General features: G+C 39.9%; 1 protein-coding gene across 8 annotated transcripts in view; it reads left to right on the top strand.

Annotated features, from left to right (window-relative positions):
- CYRIB (CYFIP related Rac1 interactor B) overlaps window positions 1-15792 on the top strand; it is a 95960-nt gene extending 80168 nt beyond the window's left edge. For all 8 annotated transcript variants that reach the window (XM_072925012.1, XM_030266701.4, XM_030266699.4 and 5 more), the window contains 9 exons: window positions 4611-4732; window positions 6407-6512; window positions 7514-7650; window positions 8278-8355; window positions 8447-8563; window positions 9676-9755; window positions 10859-10985; window positions 12549-12619; window positions 14998-15792. In XM_072925012.1, coding sequence (XP_072781113.1) covers window positions 4611-4732; window positions 6407-6512; window positions 7514-7650; window positions 8278-8355; window positions 8447-8563; window positions 9676-9755; window positions 10859-10985; window positions 12549-12619; window positions 14998-15061 — 902 coding nt within the window. In that variant the 3' untranslated portion in view covers window positions 15062-15792. The remainder of the gene's footprint in view (window positions 1-4610; window positions 4733-6406; window positions 6513-7513; window positions 7651-8277; window positions 8356-8446; window positions 8564-9675; window positions 9756-10858; window positions 10986-12548; window positions 12620-14997) is intronic.
- Window positions 15793-21020: the final 5228 nt, after the last annotated feature.

Here is a 21020-nt window from a genome sequence, read left to right as displayed (position 1 = left end):
GGAAGATTATCAAGGCCTGTGTTCAAAAATTAGGAAGCAAAATTTGCCTAAGACCAATTCTCGCATATCATCATATTAGGTAAAATTTGGTCAAGTGGGAGAACTTATGTATGAGGCCATTGGAGTTGTGAAGCTCAGCCTAATCTGCAAATATTGAAAATTTAACTGGAGTAAATGAAATTCACGTCAGCTGGATAGAAGAGGCATAGTTCTAAAATAAATTGCAGTAAAAATTGCTCATTTTTTCTTTTTAAATACAGGTTCTTTAGCTATCGGTTTTGTTTTAAAATGCATGTTTTGAGCATGAACAGGATTTGGCATGAGAGTAAGCAGGTTGCTGACATGAAATGCTTTCATATACAGTCAAATTAGGTGACTTATATTATGGCTGAATTGTTAGACTGTTCTTTGTTCATTTTGGACCCTGTTCTGCATTTGTTTCTGCCGCTATACTGTGTATCCGTGCTTCTTTCTCCTCTGTTTCAGATAGCTTGCCTTGACAGGATCTTGGCTTTGACACAGCCAAGATCTTTCTTCAAGACTTGGCACTTAATCTTGTGATACTTAATGTTTGTGGTTTTGTGTGGAAGGACAAGTAAGCTCTGTATTAAAAACAAATTTGCCAATTCTGTGTTACGCCTGACTCAGTAATAGACAGCTTGAAGTCTTTTGTTCTTAAATCCATGTATGTGAGCAGGCTCCAATGTTTTTTACATAGTACCATAAAGAACTAAAACCTAATGTTCATAAAGCATTGTAGTGCTAGAAACTTCGAATTTTAGACTTCTAACCATTATTTTTCCCCCAGATGTTTATCTGGGTGCTAGATGCCAGTGATTGGTGTGACTGACTATCAAAATCCATGTAACAAATATGAGCTATAGGCTTTTCCTTGCCTCTGCACTGATTAAGCTTATGCTTTCTTTGGTCATTCACCTTACCTATTTTAAACAAATAGTTGTCTGAGTGTTTTTTTAAAGTCTGTGCAGTGCCATTAGAACATGAGCAAAGCACACAGGTCCATATTGTTTACATAAAACAGCCACCTAAAATATGGGAAAATTACAGCTCAACTTTTACATTGGTGTCATTACTGTCACAGTTGCAAATCCTTTCCAAATTTTCTGATTTGAATAGTAGCTAAAATACAGTGTACTTTGAGATGGTGATATCAAGCTAGCACTGACAGTATCTTGCATTATCTCCAGAGGACTTGGCCAGATTTCAGAGGAGCCACAGAGACAGCATTCTCCATAGTAATGCCAACAGAGATGAATAAATTATTTCATCTCCAGCAGTCTGGTATTTTTTCTCCTTGTTTGTGGGTTTTATCCCAGACAGTTTCAGATGACTTGATGTGTTGTTCCTTGGGAAAATTTTCAGCTTAAATAGTTTGCTGTGCAGTGTAAACTTTTAACCCCAGATTTCTCTCCCTACTAGTTCTGTAGGCTAGCCAAATATTATTTTAATAGTCACTAAATGTGTGTGTTCCCCACATGCAATATGTTGTCTCACTTCTGTAGTATTTAGTTCACATAACAGCGTTTGTATATTGTTTCAAGTCTCCTCTTCTGTCTCTAATACATTACTGTGTGAGCATTCTGAACTCTGTGTATATTGCATCTAGTGCAGTAACATTCTGATTAAACACAAATTAATTTCAAGATGAACTCCAATGTACTTACAGGACCTCAGTCTTTTCTTACTATTGCATTAAAAATAGTAAAGTTGCCCTGAATAACTATGGCTCAGCTCCTGTGGCCACAATATCAAACCTCAGAACATCTGGGTGAGCTGTGATGTGCTTTCTGGGTTTGTTCTTTCTATGGAAAGCACTGCTGATCAAGGCACAGCCTTGTAGCAGGAGCTTAAATGGACTAGGGAGAAGGGAAATCCATTAAATTGTGTATCTCCTTCATCCTTCTGATGCCTGGCACTGCTGCCTGCTTTTTCTTAGCTGAGTAACTCCAGAAGTGCAACTCCCTTTCCTGCTCTGTGCACTCCACCTTGGGGAAAAGGAGTTCCACAGTTGGTGATTCTCAAGTGAAGGTCCTGTAGCTTGAGCCCTCAGGTACATGCTGAGGGGTGCTGTTCCCATAGTATGGGAATGCTGTTTCCATCTGTTCAAGATGATAAGAATGCTTAGGAAGAGGGACCTCTCCCTCTTTCTTCCCTGTGATGGGCTTCCAGAGTACATTGCCCTGACCAGCACTGGGAAACAAATAAACCAATTTTGCTCTGGGTCAGCCAGCATTAGGCCCTGAAGATTTTTTATATCATGCCTTTTAACCCTGTTCTAATAACATCTTAAATGTTTTGTGAAGGGATTATAAAATAATTTAAATTTTCTTTTTAAATTTGACTTCTTTTTTAGAGATGGCAGAGGAAATGAGTTGGGACAAATCAGGTTTACAGATGTCTTTTATTGGAGAGGACTAGATTGATCAAAAATGAAATACATACCAAAAGAAATAACTCAGTGCCTATTTGGTTTTCAAATAGATTGATGTTTGGAAGTTTGTAATAATCAGAAAAAACAAATTAAAAACCCCACAGTCCCAACAAATTAAATACCTACTATTGGTTTAAGTTACCTGGAGCATTTTAAGGAAATGAAATACAGTAGTTGGCTGTTTACATCCTACACTGAGAGAGGTGATGATGGTGTTGATTTGCCTAGCCAGCTGTCCAGTGAAAACCACTAAATTTGTATCTAGGAGATGATTTTCAGTTCTAACCATGGAGGGTCATAGTGCTGCAGCTGTTCTGCTTATTGGTGGGTTTTGAAATGAGGAGCAGGAATTCTTTTGGGCCCTTCTGCTTTGCCCCTCCCAATCTTGAAAAATGAACTCTCCTTGCTACATAGGGTAAAGAAAAAAATGGCATGAAAAATTAAATAGCCAGGAGATGTTCTCAGTGTGAGACAATCCAAGTGACAAGTCTTGATTGCATTATTTAACAGCACAATCTGGAATGCTACAGAGCTTCACGTCTTAGTCTGTATCTCACTGTAACATTTCATGTTCGTGCATGAACTGCTGCCAGTCAGCTGGTGCTTCCCTGTCTGCTCTTTTCCCTCATTTTTTGTCTTCATTTCTTACAGCAGTCTTCAGCAGCTTTCAAAATTATGTGACCTTTGTGATGATCTGAAAAGCACTGGCCACTTTTACTCGATGCCTAATCAATGTGGTGCTCTTTTATTTATTTATTTTCAAAGGAATGACCAGGTTCTTTTTAACCTGTGCTAATTCTTGATGTTTCTCAAAATACCAGTTAAACTGTTGCAAGGTCTATATATAGGCATATTTGCTAATAATGCCCACTCTTTATGCATTAAACTATAAAAATTAGAGGTATTATGAAAAAAATTACAGCAAAAACCAGATAGGCAATGTATATGAAATTTATTTTCTCCTAATAGAAACTTTGTTTTCTCTTGTGTTTTTCTAGTGTGTAATACTAAGATAATGTGTGAGTTTTATTTCAAATGTAAAGATGTACCTAACTTCCATGGGAAGCATGTCTAAAAAGACATTTTCCAGACTCTTCAAACTGCACAAACTCATGAGGATATATTGTCCTTAGATAGTTTCTGTCTGTCCCTATAAAAAGGATCTATTGTTAATACTCTATTTTTTTGGCATTGGAAATAATGGACTAAAATGCAATGATATTTATTCCATAGCACATTTTGCCCATGTTAACAGAGAAGTGGTGTTTTTTTTACAAGAGCTTTAGTAACTAACATTTTTTTTTTAATGAGTCTAAAAGGAACCTTATAGCTTCCATCAGCATTTTAAAAGAAAAAGAATTTGTTTCAGGTAAACCATGTCTGAGATACTTGTCCTAGGTGATTTTTTTTTTTAAAGGTTAAAATCTTTTGTTGATTCTTCTCAAAACATAGTTCTTACAGAATCACGTTTCTTTAAAAATGTACATATAACTTTTTGAAATTATGACCCAATATGCTTTTGGGAAGCCCTTCGTTAATTAAAAGATAATGGAAAACAGCTTATATCTTCAAAGATGGGACAAAAAAGAAAAAGCCCTTCACAAGCTCACACTAGATCTTTTTGTTCTCAGCTCTGATTGTGCGATGAGTGCAGTAAAGAATAATTTTTAAGAATTAAATATATTTAGAAGTAAAATATATGGCTCTTTCCCCAAGCAGTTAAAGATGAGGAGACAAGATGAAAAATAATCTGATGCAGTGGTTCTAGATAACAATAGACATGGATACCTCCTGTGCTATCTGCAGTGAGCGTGTCTTTTGAATGCTCTAAGTTTCTTCCAGTGAGCCTCTACTGCACCCCAAGGTGAGATTATATGTTAAAGACAACTCATCAGGATTTCTTCTCCTAGCTCAGTTTTAAAAAAGTCAAGAAGATAGAATCCAGGTGAATTTTTGGGATGGTAAATAAAGAGACTATTAAAATGAATACAATTAGTCTCTTGGATTTCCTTATACATTGTAGTAGCTCTTCAGAGAATGAAAATTCTTGATGAGTTGCTGCATGAAGAATTTGTCCCGTAGGTGATGGTGTGCCTATTGAATTCCATGTTGTTGTTAAAAATAAATATATATACATTTAATATGTTCTGCTGTTTAGATGCCCAACCTACAGAATCTGAAAAGGAAATTTATAATCAGGTGAATGTAGTGTTAAAGGATGCAGAAGGAATACTGGAAGACTTGCAGTCATATAGAGGAGCTGGCCATGAAATACGAGAGGTGAGCTAGAGCGTTACAATTGTGCACAGCCTGTGGTTGTCCATTGTCTGATCCTAACCAAATACTGCTGGGGTTTAACTTTGCTTGCAGGAGCTGTTTTGGCAGAGCATGTTTTCTTTTAAAATCACTGTCTTGAACTTCTGCTCTGGAATGTTTCTTTTTAACAGCAAAACAGATGTTGCTTGTTTCAGTCATATTAATCCACATATGTAATAGCAAATGATGCTTCTCAGAGTTTTTGGGGTGTTATTAATATTGATATTTCTTTGGGTTCCCACATAAGCTCGTCTCAAGTTGATAGTGAGTTTGGAAAGATTATGGTGTGACTACAGTGCAATACTGAGTAGTGTTGACATCCTCTTGTATGGTAACTGGAGAAGCCTGGTTTGGTAATCCTAATACAAAAGGCATCTCATTTTCAATCCCTTTTAATTGGCTTTTATTTACTAAAGTAGATGTTTGGAACAGCAGCAAAGTTCCTGTACAGAATGTCACTCCATTTTTCCTTTGTTTAATAAAGGGGGGAATAAATATTCACCCAACCCCCTTTCTTCCTCACATGCAGCTGGGGGCCTGCACATGGGGGCTGCTTTGCTCATGAAAGAAGGAGTTACTCATTGTAACATATTCTTAAGAAATAGTATTATATAGGAGGAGTCTCTGTTCACTCCATAGCAATTTGATATACTCCAAGCCATCCAGCTTTGAGAGTTTTTCTCTCCATGGAATTCCTAAGGTAGGTTTAAGAAGGATGACTGTATCACACACAACCCTTTGGAGGGGAGATAGCTTACTTGTTCTTCAAGGAAGCAGCGTGTTCAGGGACAGGCTGTAGGATCAGGTAGGAATGTGTGTGTGCAGATCCATGGAGAAATGAGAGATACTCCTCTGAGATGAGGAAGAAATGGCAAGAAGGAAACTCTCTAGGACCAGAGAGGAGTGTGCTGCAAGCCACAGCCCACAGTTGACTGAAACAGTTCTTGAAATCAAGAAGTTGACAGTGAAAATGCTGCAGGAGAGTTGTGAGCATTTTTGTTTCTGTTTTCTTAGTATATTTTCAGTTGCTGACTGGAAAGGTTGAATTTAAGGTATTATATGTCTGGAGAGTTTACTGTAAAGACAAAGTCTATAAATATATCCTTCAAAGCTGTGGTGTATGCTGTGTGCTGGTGGTGCTTTATGTTGTTGATTATGCTTAAATGTTCCTGCTGTAATAGTTAGCCTGAATTTCACAGCATTTTTTTTCTTTGCAAATTTGGGAATTAGTGATAGATATCAGCATTAAGATAAGGCTTTGATCACTAGTTTTTTTTTTACTTGGAGTAAGCACAGTTAAGTTGTTAATTAACTGGGTCTGGTTATGTAAGTTTTCTTATCTGAGTAATTTGATTTTTAACCATTTCTTTATACTCTCTCCAAGTTGTTTTCCTGTTCAGGATGCTTACTTTCAACACAAATTTTTAGACCTTTTTGGAGCAGACATGGGTTAGTACATGCTTGTCTCTCAACTGAAAACTTCTTAGTAGGTAGATTTTTAATTATTAGCTCTTCAAACAGTTGTCTTGCATAGGTGTTTTGGGTTTTTGTGTTTTGCTGTTTGGGGTTGTTTTATCAGCAGTTTATCAGTTATTCCAAATCCAAGCATACTTTTCTCTTCTCTTTTTCTAATTTAAGGCAATACAGCATCCAAATGATGAGAAGCTGCAGGAGAAGGCATGGGGTGCAGTTGTTCCACTAGTAGGCAAACTAAAGAAATTCTATGAATTTTCTCAAAGACTAGGTAAGTGGAAAATTGTTAACTTGGGGTTTTTTTTTGTCTTAATTAGTATATTTGGGATATTCAGATGTGATCACATTTAGGTCAACTCCCTTGTGGAAAAGAGCTCATATTGCACAGATTCCTCCATACACTGGATGACAGCAATCTTGCTTCAGTGGGTATCTGAGAGGGGAGGGAGAATGGGATCATCCTTGTTACTCTTCCTCTACTCCTTCAATAACTCAGGAAAGCAGTAAGCAGCTGATTGACTGGAAATTAGTGAACTAAATAATCAGGAATTAATTCTGTCAGTGTTTTTGATACCAAGAAAGAGACTGTATTATTCCTCCCTAAACACCAGAAATAATTTGCTGTGTGGGAATGCCTGATCTTGGTTCATACACAAGCAATACTTGAGATGGTGCTTCATGCCTCTTCTGAAACTCACTGATGTGATAGCGATGCTGATAAAACCTATGAGACTTGTTTTTCACCAGCTTTCTGTTGTTATCTCACTTTTAATCAAGTTTATTAGCATAGTTTGTAAAAAAGTGTATTTAAAACGTTAAACTTGTTGCAGGCAAGTTCTGCTTTTTAAAATGGGTGAGATATTTTTCTCAAGAAGATGAACAGGAAGCTGTATTATAAATTTATCTTAAATAAGGTATGACTTCTGCTTACAGCTATGTGCCTCTTGAATTCTGTGTTCTCCTAAGGCTGAAGTCTGCTCACACAGATTATTGAAGTATGTTCTGCACAAATGTTGCAGACAAAGCTTGAGTAGAACTTTTCAAGACTTATTTTTTGTGGCTGTCAGTGCTGATGAGACGTGGTCTGTACAGCAGTTTGTATGTAAATATGACAGCAGTTGACACATAGATGAGCAATTCATCAAGTCCCTTTATTATTAACCACCATGTATTTTGGCAGCTGCGTATTTTAACTCTAGCATGCAGAATAGCAGCCAGTACTGAGCCAAGAAGCAGGTGCAGTTGTTGTTGCAAACTCTCGTGTGGTTGCAGAGGCAGGACTGCGGGGCCTGCTGGGAGCCCTGACGAGCACTCCGTATTCCCCAACACAGCACCTGGAGCGAGAGCAGGCTCTTGCTAAGCAGTTTGCAGAAATTCTTCACTTCACACTCCGATTTGATGAGCTCAAGGTAAGAGCTTGTAATCAGAAGGGCTGGGAAAAGAAGCCAAGTGTGTTTACTAAAGCAATCTGGGTTGTGTTCTGTTCTGGAATAGAATGTGCAGTGGATACTCAAATATCCCAATATGCTTCGCTTGCTCTTGTGACCTAGAGTTAGATTAAACTGGAAAGCAGATGAAAATACCATATTAGCTTTAGGCACTTGCATTTCAGCTCACATTAATCATATTTCTTCACCCAAATTTGGCATATCTCTTGGGATAATGCTGCTGCTTTAGCTTGTGTGCACTCATAGTCCAGCTATTTCCTTGCTATGTGCAAAGAACTAAGCTGAAATGATAATTAATTTGCTGGTCTGATCCTTGGAGTCAAATTAGCAAAGCAATTTTTTTCAACCTACTAATTTCCAACTTTTATTTAGGAGATTGTCCCTTTTCTCATTCCTGTTAGAGCTTGTTCTGAATCTGAGAAACCAGAAAGCTTTATGTTGTGCTTACCAGTTCACAACATGTCACAGGCCCTTTTGCTTCACTTCAGGAAGTTGAATATTTTCATGTTGGGTGTATTATATTTTATGAAGACTTGTCCTTACTTTTCTTGAATTTGTCACAACTGTCTTGCTTCCATATCTACATAGATGACAAATCCTGCTATACAGAATGACTTCAGCTACTATAGAAGAACTCTGAGCCGTATGAGGATTAACAATGTCCCAGTAGGTAACCCTTGGATAAGATGAAATATAGTCTTCTACCACCTCTCTTCTCCGTGTACAGAACAGCTAAACCCTTTCTTCTACTTTTTAGGCAGAGGGAGAAAATGAAGTAAATAATGAGTTGGCAAACAGAATGTCTTTATTTTATGCTGAAGCAACGCCAATGTTGAAAACCTTAAGTGATGCCACAACAAAGTTTGTGTCAGAGGTAAGAGTATAAATTTATGGCTTGGGTAATGTGCTTCACAGCACTGCAGGGCCAGACATAATGGGCAACACAACCTCTACCAGGCATCTAGAAATAAAACTTGGGTTTGGAGCCTCAAGAAATGTAACGTGTCTTTCCCAGATGCTGTAGAGTTAGGGACTCCAACCAGGCACTTTGTGTATGCATCCCCAAAATTTAATGGGTAGTGTCACATCAGCAGTGATGGCTTTCCTCAAGCAGGGAGCTGGGACAGGTATTTTGCCTGCATTGTGGTGGTTTAGAGCAGAAATTTCAGGAAATTGGAAGGGAAACAGCTTGATTCTCTCCTCTTGAAATAGAGAATGAAATTGAAGTGTAGCTTCCAGCTTCCTCTTCGCCCTCCCAAGACTCTTTTGTTACACTGTGTAAAGTCAAATATACTACATTATTGCAAAAGGGAGAAGGAACCTGAACTGGAAAAGTATTTCAGCATGTTGACACATCCCTATATTTACCCTTGACTGCCTAAGTAAATATTGGTTGTAAAATCCAATCACCACGAGTACTGTGCTTGCCTTCTGGTAACTGTGATGATTTTTGGCTTATGTGTAAAGAATGCTCACTATTTCTTAGTAGAAAATAATTTTTCATTACATGATTAATGCAAAGTTACATCTGTCATTTAATGTTGTTGTTTTTTTCTCCTGAGTTCTGCTTTATGCTTGAAATGCCTTAAGAAAAACTGTCTTATTTTACATTTATTTGTGATGGTTGTCTGCCACAATTTTAATATAAAATTAATATATTTGGCTATAGAAATTTTTGTCTTTGAAGGAGCAGGTTAGATGATGATTCCTTCAAAACTTTCCAAAAGTCAGTCATGTCCAGAGTGTAGTTCCTTGGCTACAAACAAGCAGCCAAAACCCATGTGGTAGCCTTTGCTCTGTAAATTGCTAATCTAATATGATAACATTTAAAAAAACCAGTGCAAGTCTACCTGACTTACCATAGTTGTGTTGATGCTTTTAATTGCTCCACATTGCTATGCCAGCAGATAACTGATTTGACTTAGGTTTTGTAGTATAATATTTCACAGTAATTGAATTGTGGAAACTGTTCACCTTCTTTTGCAGAATAAAAATTTACCAATAGAGAACACAACAGACTGCTTAAGCACCATGGCCAGTGTGTGCAGGGTCATGCTGGAAACCCCGTGAGTACCAACACTGCTTGGGTTGGGTGTGAGTCACCTCTCTGTTTCAGACCTGACTTGTGATGCATGAAAGAAATAAAATTGGAGTAATTAGGAACTGTGATGTTTTCTTTTTATCAACCTAGTTGTTTACACTGACATGAAACCACCTTGTTTCATTTTGCCAGCCATGGAAATCGTGCGGTCTACTTTTCTGAACATATTAATATTTAAAAATAGAATGGCTATGGAAGCTAGACAACCTCTTGGCACTCTTTATAAGTGGTTTTCTCATGTATTATTCAGAGAAATAGGCTATTTGAGCACGATTGCCTAGGGTCTCCTGAAAGAGGGGCTGTGGGCAGTGCTCTGGATGTTGTGTCCTTGCTGACTGGCCTGGCTGATTGCTCTAACAAAATGACAGTGCTCTTCTCAGGGGAATGAAGAGACAACTTCTGTGCATGAAGGCAGTCAGTTGTCTTCTGTTTATTTAAGAGGCACTGGGAGTATGACCAAAGTCACACTAATCTTCGGTTATTTTTTAAAATCTGTTTCTTCTGTATTCTAAATAGTTTTCTATTGGTAAAATTACTGGGGCATGAGCCATGTCTTTTTAAATAAGTTTCTGACCAATTACCACAGGACATTTGTTTTGGAGTACACTAAGAGCTCCAAGCATTTATACTCTTACTCTTCTTAGGAATGGACTATTCCAAGTAAAAAAGCAGTTAAAGGTTGTCCATTCGCCTGCCCTTTTTTTTCTAAGTCAGAATTTCGAGTGTTTATTAGAAGATGGTAGGGAAAAGTGTAGGAAGCACTGGAGACAAAGTTAGTATGTATTGTTTTAATATTTTTTAAAATTAAATTTTTTAAATTTAAAGAACCTGATTGCTTTAGGTTTGAGAATTTTTATTAATCTTCAGGTAATTTTCTAAACAATCATCTGACTTTTGGCAGGTTATTGAAAGGAATAAAGAAAACTCTCAAAAGTTTGGGGTTGGTTTGTTTGTTTTTTCTCTGAGGATTTATAGTAGAATTTATCACTTTAATCTTAATTTGGGTGTTACTAGTATTTACTGTTATCTTGTGTTTCATAGATAATAAGCTGTGTTTTTAAATTCCAGTGAATATAGAAGCAGGTTTACAAATGAGGAAACAGTATCATTCTGTCTGAGGGTAATGGTGGGTGTCATCATACTCTATGACCACGTGCATCCGGTGGGCGCTTTTGCCAAAACTTCAAAAATTGATGTAAGTTTACTATTGCTAAATAATCTCCTGAGTATTTAAATTGTGTGTAGGCTCCTTTTGTGTCTTGCAGATTCTAGTAGCAGATGTATGCAGTGGGTTGGTGCTAAACACGTAGCTGTGAGCAAAAATATATATTTAAGTAGTGAGAAATACAAACAAGGCCTTCAGACATGTAAGTGGGTCATGAAAAATCTGTTTTTATGTAATTCAGGTAGTGTCTAGAAATACTTGTAAGCGGTGGTTGTGATGAAAGATCCAGATCAGAAAGTAACAATGGCCCCTGGTTTGTTCCTCACTGACTGCTCAGTTCACCATCCACCACACTTTGAGTTAACTTTCTACTGTTGTTTCTTAGTAAGCCTGTGGAATACATGCTTTTACTCTGTGGTTTTGTGGTTATTTCAAAGGGAGTATTATCCCATTGTATTAACTACAGTTGGTCATTATTTCACTGGCTGAATGCAATAATTCTTAATGGATTTATGATAAACATGTATTTTTGCTCACAGTTCCATTTTTTTTTTTAAGGTTGATAAAGCAGAGCTTGAAAGTTGCATTCACTAAAGTTATCATAGAATGGTTTGGGTTGGAAGGGACCTTAAAGATCATCCAGTTCCAGCCCCCCTGCCATAGGCAGGGACACCTTCCACTAGACCAGGTTGCTTAACACCCTGCCCAACCTGGCCTTGAGCACTTGCAGGGATGGGGCAGGCACAACATTCAAAGTCATTCCCCCACATCTTATCACTACGTGCTCTTGTAAAATGTCTCTTTCCAGCTCTCCTGTAGCCTCCTTTAGGTACTGGAGGGTGCTCTGAGGTCTCCCTAGAGCATTCTCCATGCTGAGCAGCCCTAATTCTCTCACCTTTTCCTCACTGGAAAGGTGCTGCAGTGCTCTGATCATTTTCATGACTCTCCTCTGGACTCGCTCTGGACAGCAATGTCATTTTTCTGCTGGTGACACGGAGCTGGTCCAGGTGGGGTCTTAGAAGAGCAGAGCAGAGGTAGAGAATCACCTCCCTTGCTGTGCTGGCCACATTTCTTTTGCTGCAGCTCAGGACAGTGTTGGCTTTCTGGGCTGCCAGAGCACTTTGCTGGGTCATGTTGAACTTCCCATCCAACAACACCCCCAAGCCCTTCTCCTCAGGGCTCCCAGTCCATTCCCTGCCCAGCCTGTGTTTGTGCTTGGGATGGAGTTGCAGGACCTTGCACTTGGAGTTGTTGAGCTTCATGAAGTTCACAGCTCCTACCTCTCCAGCCTCTCCAGGTCCCTCTGGATGCCTTCCCTCCCCTCCAGACTGTCAGCCACGCCACTCAGCTTGGTGTCATCAGTAAAGTTGCTGAGGATGCACTTGATGCAGCTTTTTAAGTAGCTAAGCCAGTCTGTGATAGGAAGATGTAATACTGAAAGCTTAATTCCTTTCTAATATCCAGAAAATGTCTTTACACTGCTGCTATTTTTAAATACTAATTTTTGATCTTTTACATACTGAATATAAAACATTCCCGTAAACTCAGAAGGTATTAGCATGGAAAAAACGGTAATTTTTTTTTAACTCCTAGATGAAAGGATGCATCAAAGTTCTTAAAGACCAGCCTCCTAACAGTGTAGAAGGCCTTCTAAATGCTCTCAGGTACTCCTTTTTGTTTCTTGGGTTTTTTAAATGTTTTGATGTGAGTTTTCATAAATTGTCCAGGGCATTTTCTTTACAGCAAAGTATTCAGTGACTGTTACAGGGAAAGGTGAATGTAATTATTGCAGGCTTTTCTTCTAATGTGTCTTGAGACAAGGATGTGTGAAGAAGCCTCTGTGTTTTAACAGGGTTGTGAATTCGCAGTTGTTCATTCTAAGATAGCATTTTCTATGCATGTAGGTTAAGAATGAGTCAGTATGGCATGGTAAGTAACTAGAAATTGTTTCTTTTCAGAAAGAACTAAAGGCTTGAGTCTCTGCTGTAGAATAGATGGGACAAGAATTTGCAACATTAATTGGAGAAGTAAAGAAAAATTAATAATTCAGTATATTAATCCAAAACCTGCTAATCTGGGTTGTAAAGCTGTATCTATAGTCAGTAACATGTTCATTGTGTGGGTGTTCAGCATGGGAGAAGTGGCAAACAGTGCAAAAATGTGATAGGCAGATGAAATCTTTGTTCTTGTCCTTGCTTGGAAAAGTATCATTATTTTGGTAACAAATAACTGTAACTGGGTGTTCTTACTCATGGTCTTGCTTGGAATGTGGCAGCTTTAGTTTGTCTTGTCTGAAATTGTGCAGTTGTGATTTGTTTTCCTTATCTGCAGTGAAGCTACTTTAATTTCATTTGCCTTCTTTTTTTTGTATCATGATGTAGTAAGGAGTTAAATAGTGTGGTGGATTCTTTTGCAAAGTTAGTTCAGATTATTAGTTAAAATTTTTAAAATCCATGCCTAATTTGAAACTTCATGTGATTATTCCCATGCTAAAATCATGTTCATCTCTGAACTTCTTAACATGATCAGTCTTTGAGATGGTGATCAGTAAAAGCAGAGGCTTCCAGAGGGAAAATGCTGCATTAACATTTATTTCTGACTAGTTTATTGTGATTGCAGCTGGCATGATCACCAGTCTTTACGAGTAGCCCATTTTTCCCATCATTGCTGACACTATGAAAGTACATGGAAGGTGTAGTTCAGGTGCTCGCTGCACTAAGCAGTGACGTTAACTTTTGGTTAATTACACAATTAACTTTGTGGTTAGCAGTGTAAATCCAGTCCATGCTCTCAAGCTGTGCTTTCCCTGCTCTAGCCCTTCCCATGGGTTAGGACTGCTGTAACAGTCCTGGTTTCGTACATTTGATTACTCTCTGGGTAGGATATTTAAATCTTTTCTAAACCATGTTTGGAACTGTTAGGAAGAGATGCAGGGTGATCTGCTGTGTGCTCATGTGATGAAAACAGGTTCAAGATGTCATTGTGACAAATTAAGTCCAAATCTAAGTCTTTGATTCTGGAGGAGTGAGAAGTCCTTGTGTTTTCCCAAGAGACTGACAATGTGTTTCAAAAACAGATGGAAGGTGGTATAGGATTTTGGAGGGAGATCAGCTCTTTGTAATTTCAAATTCATCTGAGTATTGTAATCATGTTCAGCTTTTTCACATGGGCAGAATACCAAGAGCAATAACTTCTCAGGATTTCAGAAAACCTTAGGCTTCTTGTTTGTTGAAAGAATAAATTGCCAAAAAGTGCTGAAATTTACAGAATTATTAACTTAAAAACTAAAAAGGAATTATTTGTCAAGTGAACAAGCAAATAGTACTGCGGTTGTGGATAACAATGGCAGTGGTAATTTAACATGTTAAATTATGAAGTAGGGTTTTTTTGCTTTTAGTTTAGGAAGGAAGATCAGGGAAATTAATCATACAAGAAAGTCTGCAATTAAGATATCTTTTAAAAATAGAGATAGCTAGGTTTTTTATAGTGATTTAAAAATGTGCTGTTATCTTAGATAATTTTGAAAGGAGAAGGAGCTGAAATAAGCACATGTATATGCCCTTCAGTTTTAGCAGCACAGTCACTTCACTAAGCAGGAGATTAGGTTGAAAAGTGATTAAATCCATTGTCATTCAGGGATCCTAGGAAGGTTTGGTCACTGGAAGTTTTGAAGAAGAATTTTCTCAAGCTGTCTTATTTGAAGATTTTTCCTGTGGGCAGAGCCCTCAGAGTTAGTCAGATGGATAATTAATTATCTGTCACAAGTGGTACTGTGAGCTTACTGTGAAAGCCAATGTCCAGCTGAGGCTTATTTTGAGCTCCCCTTGGTGCAAAGCTGCTAGATTCTAGTTCTGGTTGGCGATATCATTTTCTGATCAGAATGTCTGACTTGTGTTCTCAGTGATTGTGGAGTGGGTGATGATCTATGGCTGAGGGTTTTGCTCTGGTACAGTCAGGTTGAGCCATAAACAAAGAAATTACACATTTGTAAGCTAAAGTGCAATAGCATCTATGCTCACCTTGACTTTATTTTTGTGTTTAGGTACACAACAAAGCATTTGAATGATGAGACTACCTCCAAGCAAATTAAATCCATGTTGCAATAACAATTACCTGGAATTCGCACCTGCTGTAGACAGTATTCTGCAATGAATGAGATGCACAGAGATTTTTTTTTTTTTAGTGATTGCAACTACTATCTCGTTCATTCTTGCTTTTTATTTTCTCTCTTCCTGTTTACTCTTTTTTTAATCACTTTCTTGTACCTAAGTAAGCTCAGACTTCTTTTCTGTGCCAAATCAATAAATATTATCAATTCTGGAAAGTATTTCTACTTTTCAGAATAGCCATCCTAAGTGGCAGCTAATTATGCGTTGCATTTGGATTTCTCTGTACTGGGGAAAGATTTGTGACTTGAACTAAATATTTTTAAACTTGTGGTTTTTTTTCTTTTTTTGAAAAACTAATATTTAATATTGCTTCTTCTGCATGGCAAGACTGCCTACTTCTGCTATTTAAAAATCCCTTGATGACTTCATTTTCTATTGCAGCTTATTTTCATGTGCAGCCATGAGGAAACTAAAAGCAGATTTGTTTAAATTAACTGTGTTTGTACAAAATGGTACCCAACACAAAAGTTTTTTTAAATAAGTAAAAACTGTTTTGTTTAAAAGTTACGTTTGCATTTTGACTCATTTTTGTAAGGATGTATGTTGTATGTTTAACCTTTAATAACTAACGTTAAACTGTGGTGTGTGCGTAGCAAAATTACGTATGCATGTTCATGTCAAATGATTGGCTGTGGATAAGATAATAAAATCAGCTTTCATTTTTCTAAGTGTGGTTTGATTTACCAGTATTTTGAGTGAGATGTCTTCGTGCTCTTTTGGATTTTTACAAAAAAATAAATTTATAAATTTTATATAGCGAAAACTCTGCTGTTTCATTACCAGTAGCCAGTTGCCTAAGCCACTGATTTAAGCCTGGTTGTTTTAGGGTTCTTGCTCTCCACTCTGTGCTGCTTCTCTCTCCCTGAGAATTATTACTTAGGTAGGGTTTGTGGTAAGCAACTTGGTGCAATCCGTCTAGATCCCAGTGGACACTGCTGAAGAACCTGTGTCTGGGCTACCCGTGCTACTTCCTCATACAGCCATCAGAAATGACTCTGCACACTGAGCTCTCCATACCACGGGTGGGGAGATGAACTCCCCTTGCTCTGTACTGCTGTGTACCCTTATGGATCTAGGTATTGTACTGTGTAAAATCTGAATAATCACAGCATATTAAATAATGTTTCTTCTTAGGGAAACAATTTATAGCAACAAGACTTACACAGGTTGGTGAAGAACATTAAAGCTCTTTTGGGAGGGAAGGGATTGAAGGGGGAAAAGTACAGCCCTTCCAAAGGACCTTGGCAGGTTGGAGAGATGGGCAGAGAGGAACTGTCTGAAATTCAGCAAAGGCAAATGCAGGATCCCGCACCTGGGGAGGAACAACCCTAGGCACCAGCTTGGCTGGGGACTGACCTGCTGGAAAGCAGCTCTGTGGAGAAAGACCTGGGGAAGAGCAGCTGTCCGTGAGCCAGCAGTGCCCTGGGGGCCAAGGCCAGTGGTGTCCTGGGGTGTGTTAGGAGGAGCACTGCCAGCAGGCTGGGGAAGTGATCCTGCCCCTCTACTCAGCCTCACCTGGAGTGATGTCTGCAGTCCTGACCTCCTCAGGACAAGGCAGACATGGAGCTCCTGGAGTGGGTCCAGCACAGGGACTGGGAACATCTCTCTTACAAGGAAAGGCTGGGGGAGCTGGGCCTGTTCAGCTTCAGAAAGAGAAAACTGAGAGGGGACCTCATCAATGTCTGACAGAGCCTGCAGGGAGGTGTCAGAGGATGGACATGGACACCGAGCTCTGCTCGGTGGTGCCCAGCAACAGGACAAGAAGCAGTGGGCAGAAGCTGATGTGCAGGAAGTTCCACCTGAATATGAGGAAGAGCTTCTTTACTGTGCAGTGACCAAGCACTGGCACAGATTGCCCAGAGAGGGTGTGGAGCCTCCTCACTGGAGATATCCATGAACTGTCTGGACATGATCCTGTACCGTGTGCTCCTGCTTGAGCAGAGAAGTTGGTCCAGATGATCCACTGTGGTCCCTTCCAGCCTTACCCAGTCTGGGGCTCTGTGAGAACAAGAATTGAGAATGACTAGAAAACTCTGGGACATAGCATTGTTTTGCACTGATGAGCAGACATGAGCACTCTTTTTGTGTGGCACCACTGTGATTATGCCTAACATGAGTTGTCAGTGTTCTGGAAAGGAGACTTGAAACCTGCAGGCAGGTGTGACTGCCCTCAGCTTTATTTGGTGGACAAGTAATGTTTTGTAACTGCATAGCATGCTGGCTCCAGGTAGAATTTATCAGTGTGACCATGCTTGATTTCCAATGGATATTCCTTCTGCACCATCAAGAAACATTTTCCTTTTTATCTTTGTTTTGAAAAGAAGATATCTACAAAATTGTAATTTGTGACACTTGAAGACCTTGGAGGAGGTTCGGGTGTGTGCTGTGGGTATCTGTATATCCATCTCTCTTAGGGCAATACAGTTTTTCTTTCTAGCCAAAGATGCTTAGCCAAGGTCTCTGTCACAGAGAAACCGACCCATGTGCTTTGGCTGGCCACAGGAATAAAATACTGCTTTGACAAGATACTACTCTAGTCCTTTTGGCAATATCACAGTTGAATCGAGCTGAGGAAAGACAAAACTGGATTTGTTTGGGGTTTTTAAAAAGAAGAAAAAAAAATCTTTCCTGGAATCATGTGAATGCTACAAACTGTATACAACTGACCCTTCTGCAGGGATCTGAAAGGGAAACTGTCCTCATCAGTTCATCACCCTGAAGAAAATATAATAATTTAGTGTCATCCTTGTTGCTGTGAATACAGTTAAGGAAGAATAATCCCAGGAGGAGCAAATCATGTTCCTTCCAGTATTACTTTTTGTAAGTAAAGCTTTCTAAAGGAAAGCTAATTTACAGAGAATGGGTTTTAAGCACAACTTTTGTATTTGACAGTTTTTACTACTGATTTTATTGAAAAACACTTGAAAGAGTAAATCAGGTCTGAGTGCTGTTGTGGCAGAACCAGCCATACAGCATATTTCTTCTTTGTCTTGCCTCAGTGACTGCTGCCTAAAACAACACAATTTCTTCTTCATTTGACTGTTTTGGACAGGTCTTCCTTTCTGCTGCCCTGATGGCATCTTTGCTTTTAAACATTGTTGTTCCTGTGGTCTGAGAATAATTGGAGTTTTCCTTTTTTTCCCTTGGCATTTGTGTTTTGCAGTTTCTCTGTTTACGCAGCTGGGATGGGAGATTAGAGCTGGCTTGCCTTGGAGTTCTCTGGCCCACTGCTCCATAAGCTTCCCCACTCCTGAGGTTTCCAAGAAAACAGCCTTTTCCAGTGCACCAGGCATCAGCTGTTTGAAGTTTTGAGCTGAAACTGGTGTGTGTTTATTTTCAAGGTTTGGTACTTGCAAAACCATGCTTTAAACTTGCCCTCTTCATTTTATCTGTGCCAGTGGACAGGAGAACAGCTGGCAGGCCTGGCACTAAGTATGGGTCACTAAATAGCCTCCATGTAAGTTTTGGGGGGAAATTTGGCAGCGTTTGGATGGCACCACCCTGTTGTGTGTGATAGCCCATAATTTTGGGGGCTGGGCTGGGTTGCACTCAATGGTTAAAGTAAATGCTGTGCTCAAATTAGCCACCCTCCGTGTGCTGTGAGCTAGTGTAACCAGCCTGTGGCTGTTGTGGATGAAAGGCCTTCTCCTCATGGTGCTGTGTCTCCGAGTGTAAACACCATTGCTCCTTTCTTGCAAGCCTCAGATGCCAGGCACAGATGGGTCTCTGGGGGAGACCTCTGCAGTGGTGTGTGTGATGTGTGTCACAGACAGTAAAGACACTGCATGGCTGACAGTGTGTGCCATGAGTGGAACAGATCTGGAGTGGAGGACCCTGAAATGGCCATGTTTCATGTGGGCTTGGAGCATTCCTGTGCAAACATCTCATTCTGGATGAGCTGATGTCCTCTGGCTGCTTTCTCCTGGCTTGCACAGCCAGTGCCAGCATGTCTTCTGGAGCAGGGATGTGATTACTCTTCAGACTGCTGCTTCACTTGAAGGTTGCTCATCTTCTTTTTCTTTGAGTCTGCTAAGCTTGGTATTGTCTTTCTGTCCCTGGAAGGACTTAGACTGGTGAAATAATTAGCAAGGAGTAGTTAAGGCAGTTGCTCTGAGTTTATAGCTAGATGTGGGATTTGAGGAGTGTGTCAGTAAGAAGTTCACTGTGATGGTTCCCTGGATGCTGCAAACACGTGTAGTCACAAGTCCTCTTGGATGCAGGAGGCATCCCTGAGGGGGCCTTTTTTGGCTGTAGTGATGAGATTGCTTATTTGTCAAAATCTTGAGAAATAACTCTGTGAAGCAGCTTCTTCTGTCAAAACAGAAAACTGTAGTAGCAGCTCAGGGACAGCGGAGCAAGGACTAGAGCAATCCCAGTATAAAGTTCATGGTATCAATTTACATATGAATTTTGTAATGAATTGCTATCACACATGCTATTTAAAAACCAGACGACTGCAACCAACTTGGTGTGATCTGGCCAGTGGTCTGGTTCCCCCTGTGCTAATGACCCTTTCAGGCTGGTTTAATCCCTCAGTTTTATTACTGTGGTAAAGCTGGCTGGACAGGGTTACCTCTTCTGTCAAGGTTACAACAAAGGGCTGTACCTGGTGACCAAATCTAGCCAGCTATAAGCTGACCCTGGCTCTTACATCTGTGTGCTGCCGTGGACTCATTCACAGCTGTAGCAATGAGAAGTGGCCTTTGTGGGCTTCTGTGGGCCAATGGTGAAGTTATCAAGTTACTGCATGTGTGTTACAAATTACAAGATTAGGCCAAGTGGTAGAATCGAGTTTTCTCAAGGGGATCTGCCAGATTAAGCACTGGTCTTCTGATCTCCTGAACATATACAGGGATATCATGTGCTGCAGGAAGATGTCAGATACAGCTGACACTGCTGAATCACTTCAGCCCTTGGATGTTTAATTGTATGGGTTCGCTGCTGTAATTATTTTACCAGCAAGTGCTCCTGTGCATGTTAAAAAGTTACACAGACTTGTTGTGTTGTGAACGTGCTTCCTGACGCTGCCATTGTATGTCAGTGGTCCTGGAGCTCCCAGGGCTACACTTACTTGCAGGCTTTCCTCAGTTGCCCTGCTCGGTCATATGTTTTAGAGCTACAGCTTCACCCAAGACCCTCTGTTTTCCTTTTGAAAGCATTCATCTTACCTGTCTTATATATGCAAGTGTGTTGGTGCTGTCAGTTATCTTCCATATACTTGTAAGGAATTATTGAGGACAAGTCTTAGGATGCCCCATGAGACCTCAGTTTGTGCAAGAGGAGTTGGAGAAATTCAGGAAGTGTATTTGTCTTCTCCCCTTCTGCAGTGTGCTGTGAACTGCAGCAGTCTGCTACCCCCTGCAGGCTCCTGCCCTAGAGCCCTGCATTCCCTGCTCCTGCTTGAGCCCTGTCCCAGAGCCAGCACTTCACTGCAGGGATCAGAGTGTCCAGGAGTTGAGATGAGGAGTTACAGGCGCCTGGTGACCATGATGGTGAAATGAGATATAGGAGTGTTGTGCCCTGTCCTGATTCCTGCTGTGGGGTTCCCTCATTAGAGGTGGCAAATTCCTGTTTGGAAAATCCCAAGGTCTCCAGAGGAGTGTTTCTCTGCATTCTCCCCATCCTTGCAATTCAGGGTGTATCACTGATGTCCTCATCCTCAGAAGCAAGGAGAGCTCCTGCAGGTGACAGCGGTGACCTCTGTGGTCATGGTAGTCTGAGACAGCCCCAGGTCAGAGCTGGTCTGGCAAGAACAGGTATCTAGCCTGATCTGTGGCCTGACCCATCTCTTCCTTGGATGCAGGCAAGGAAACAACTGAGCTGCTGATTTTGTCCTATGTTCCTGCATTGTGTGATTTCACATGTGCCTATTGTGCCAAAGTGGCTAAATGATGGG

Source organism: Taeniopygia guttata, chromosome 2, assembly GCF_048771995.1.
Source record: "Taeniopygia guttata chromosome 2, bTaeGut7.mat, whole genome shotgun sequence".
Classification (NCBI taxonomy): domain Eukaryota; kingdom Metazoa; phylum Chordata; class Aves; order Passeriformes; family Estrildidae; genus Taeniopygia; species Taeniopygia guttata.
The sequence above is the reverse complement of the archived record's forward strand: the minus strand, read 5'-3'. Positions and strand labels throughout refer to the sequence as shown.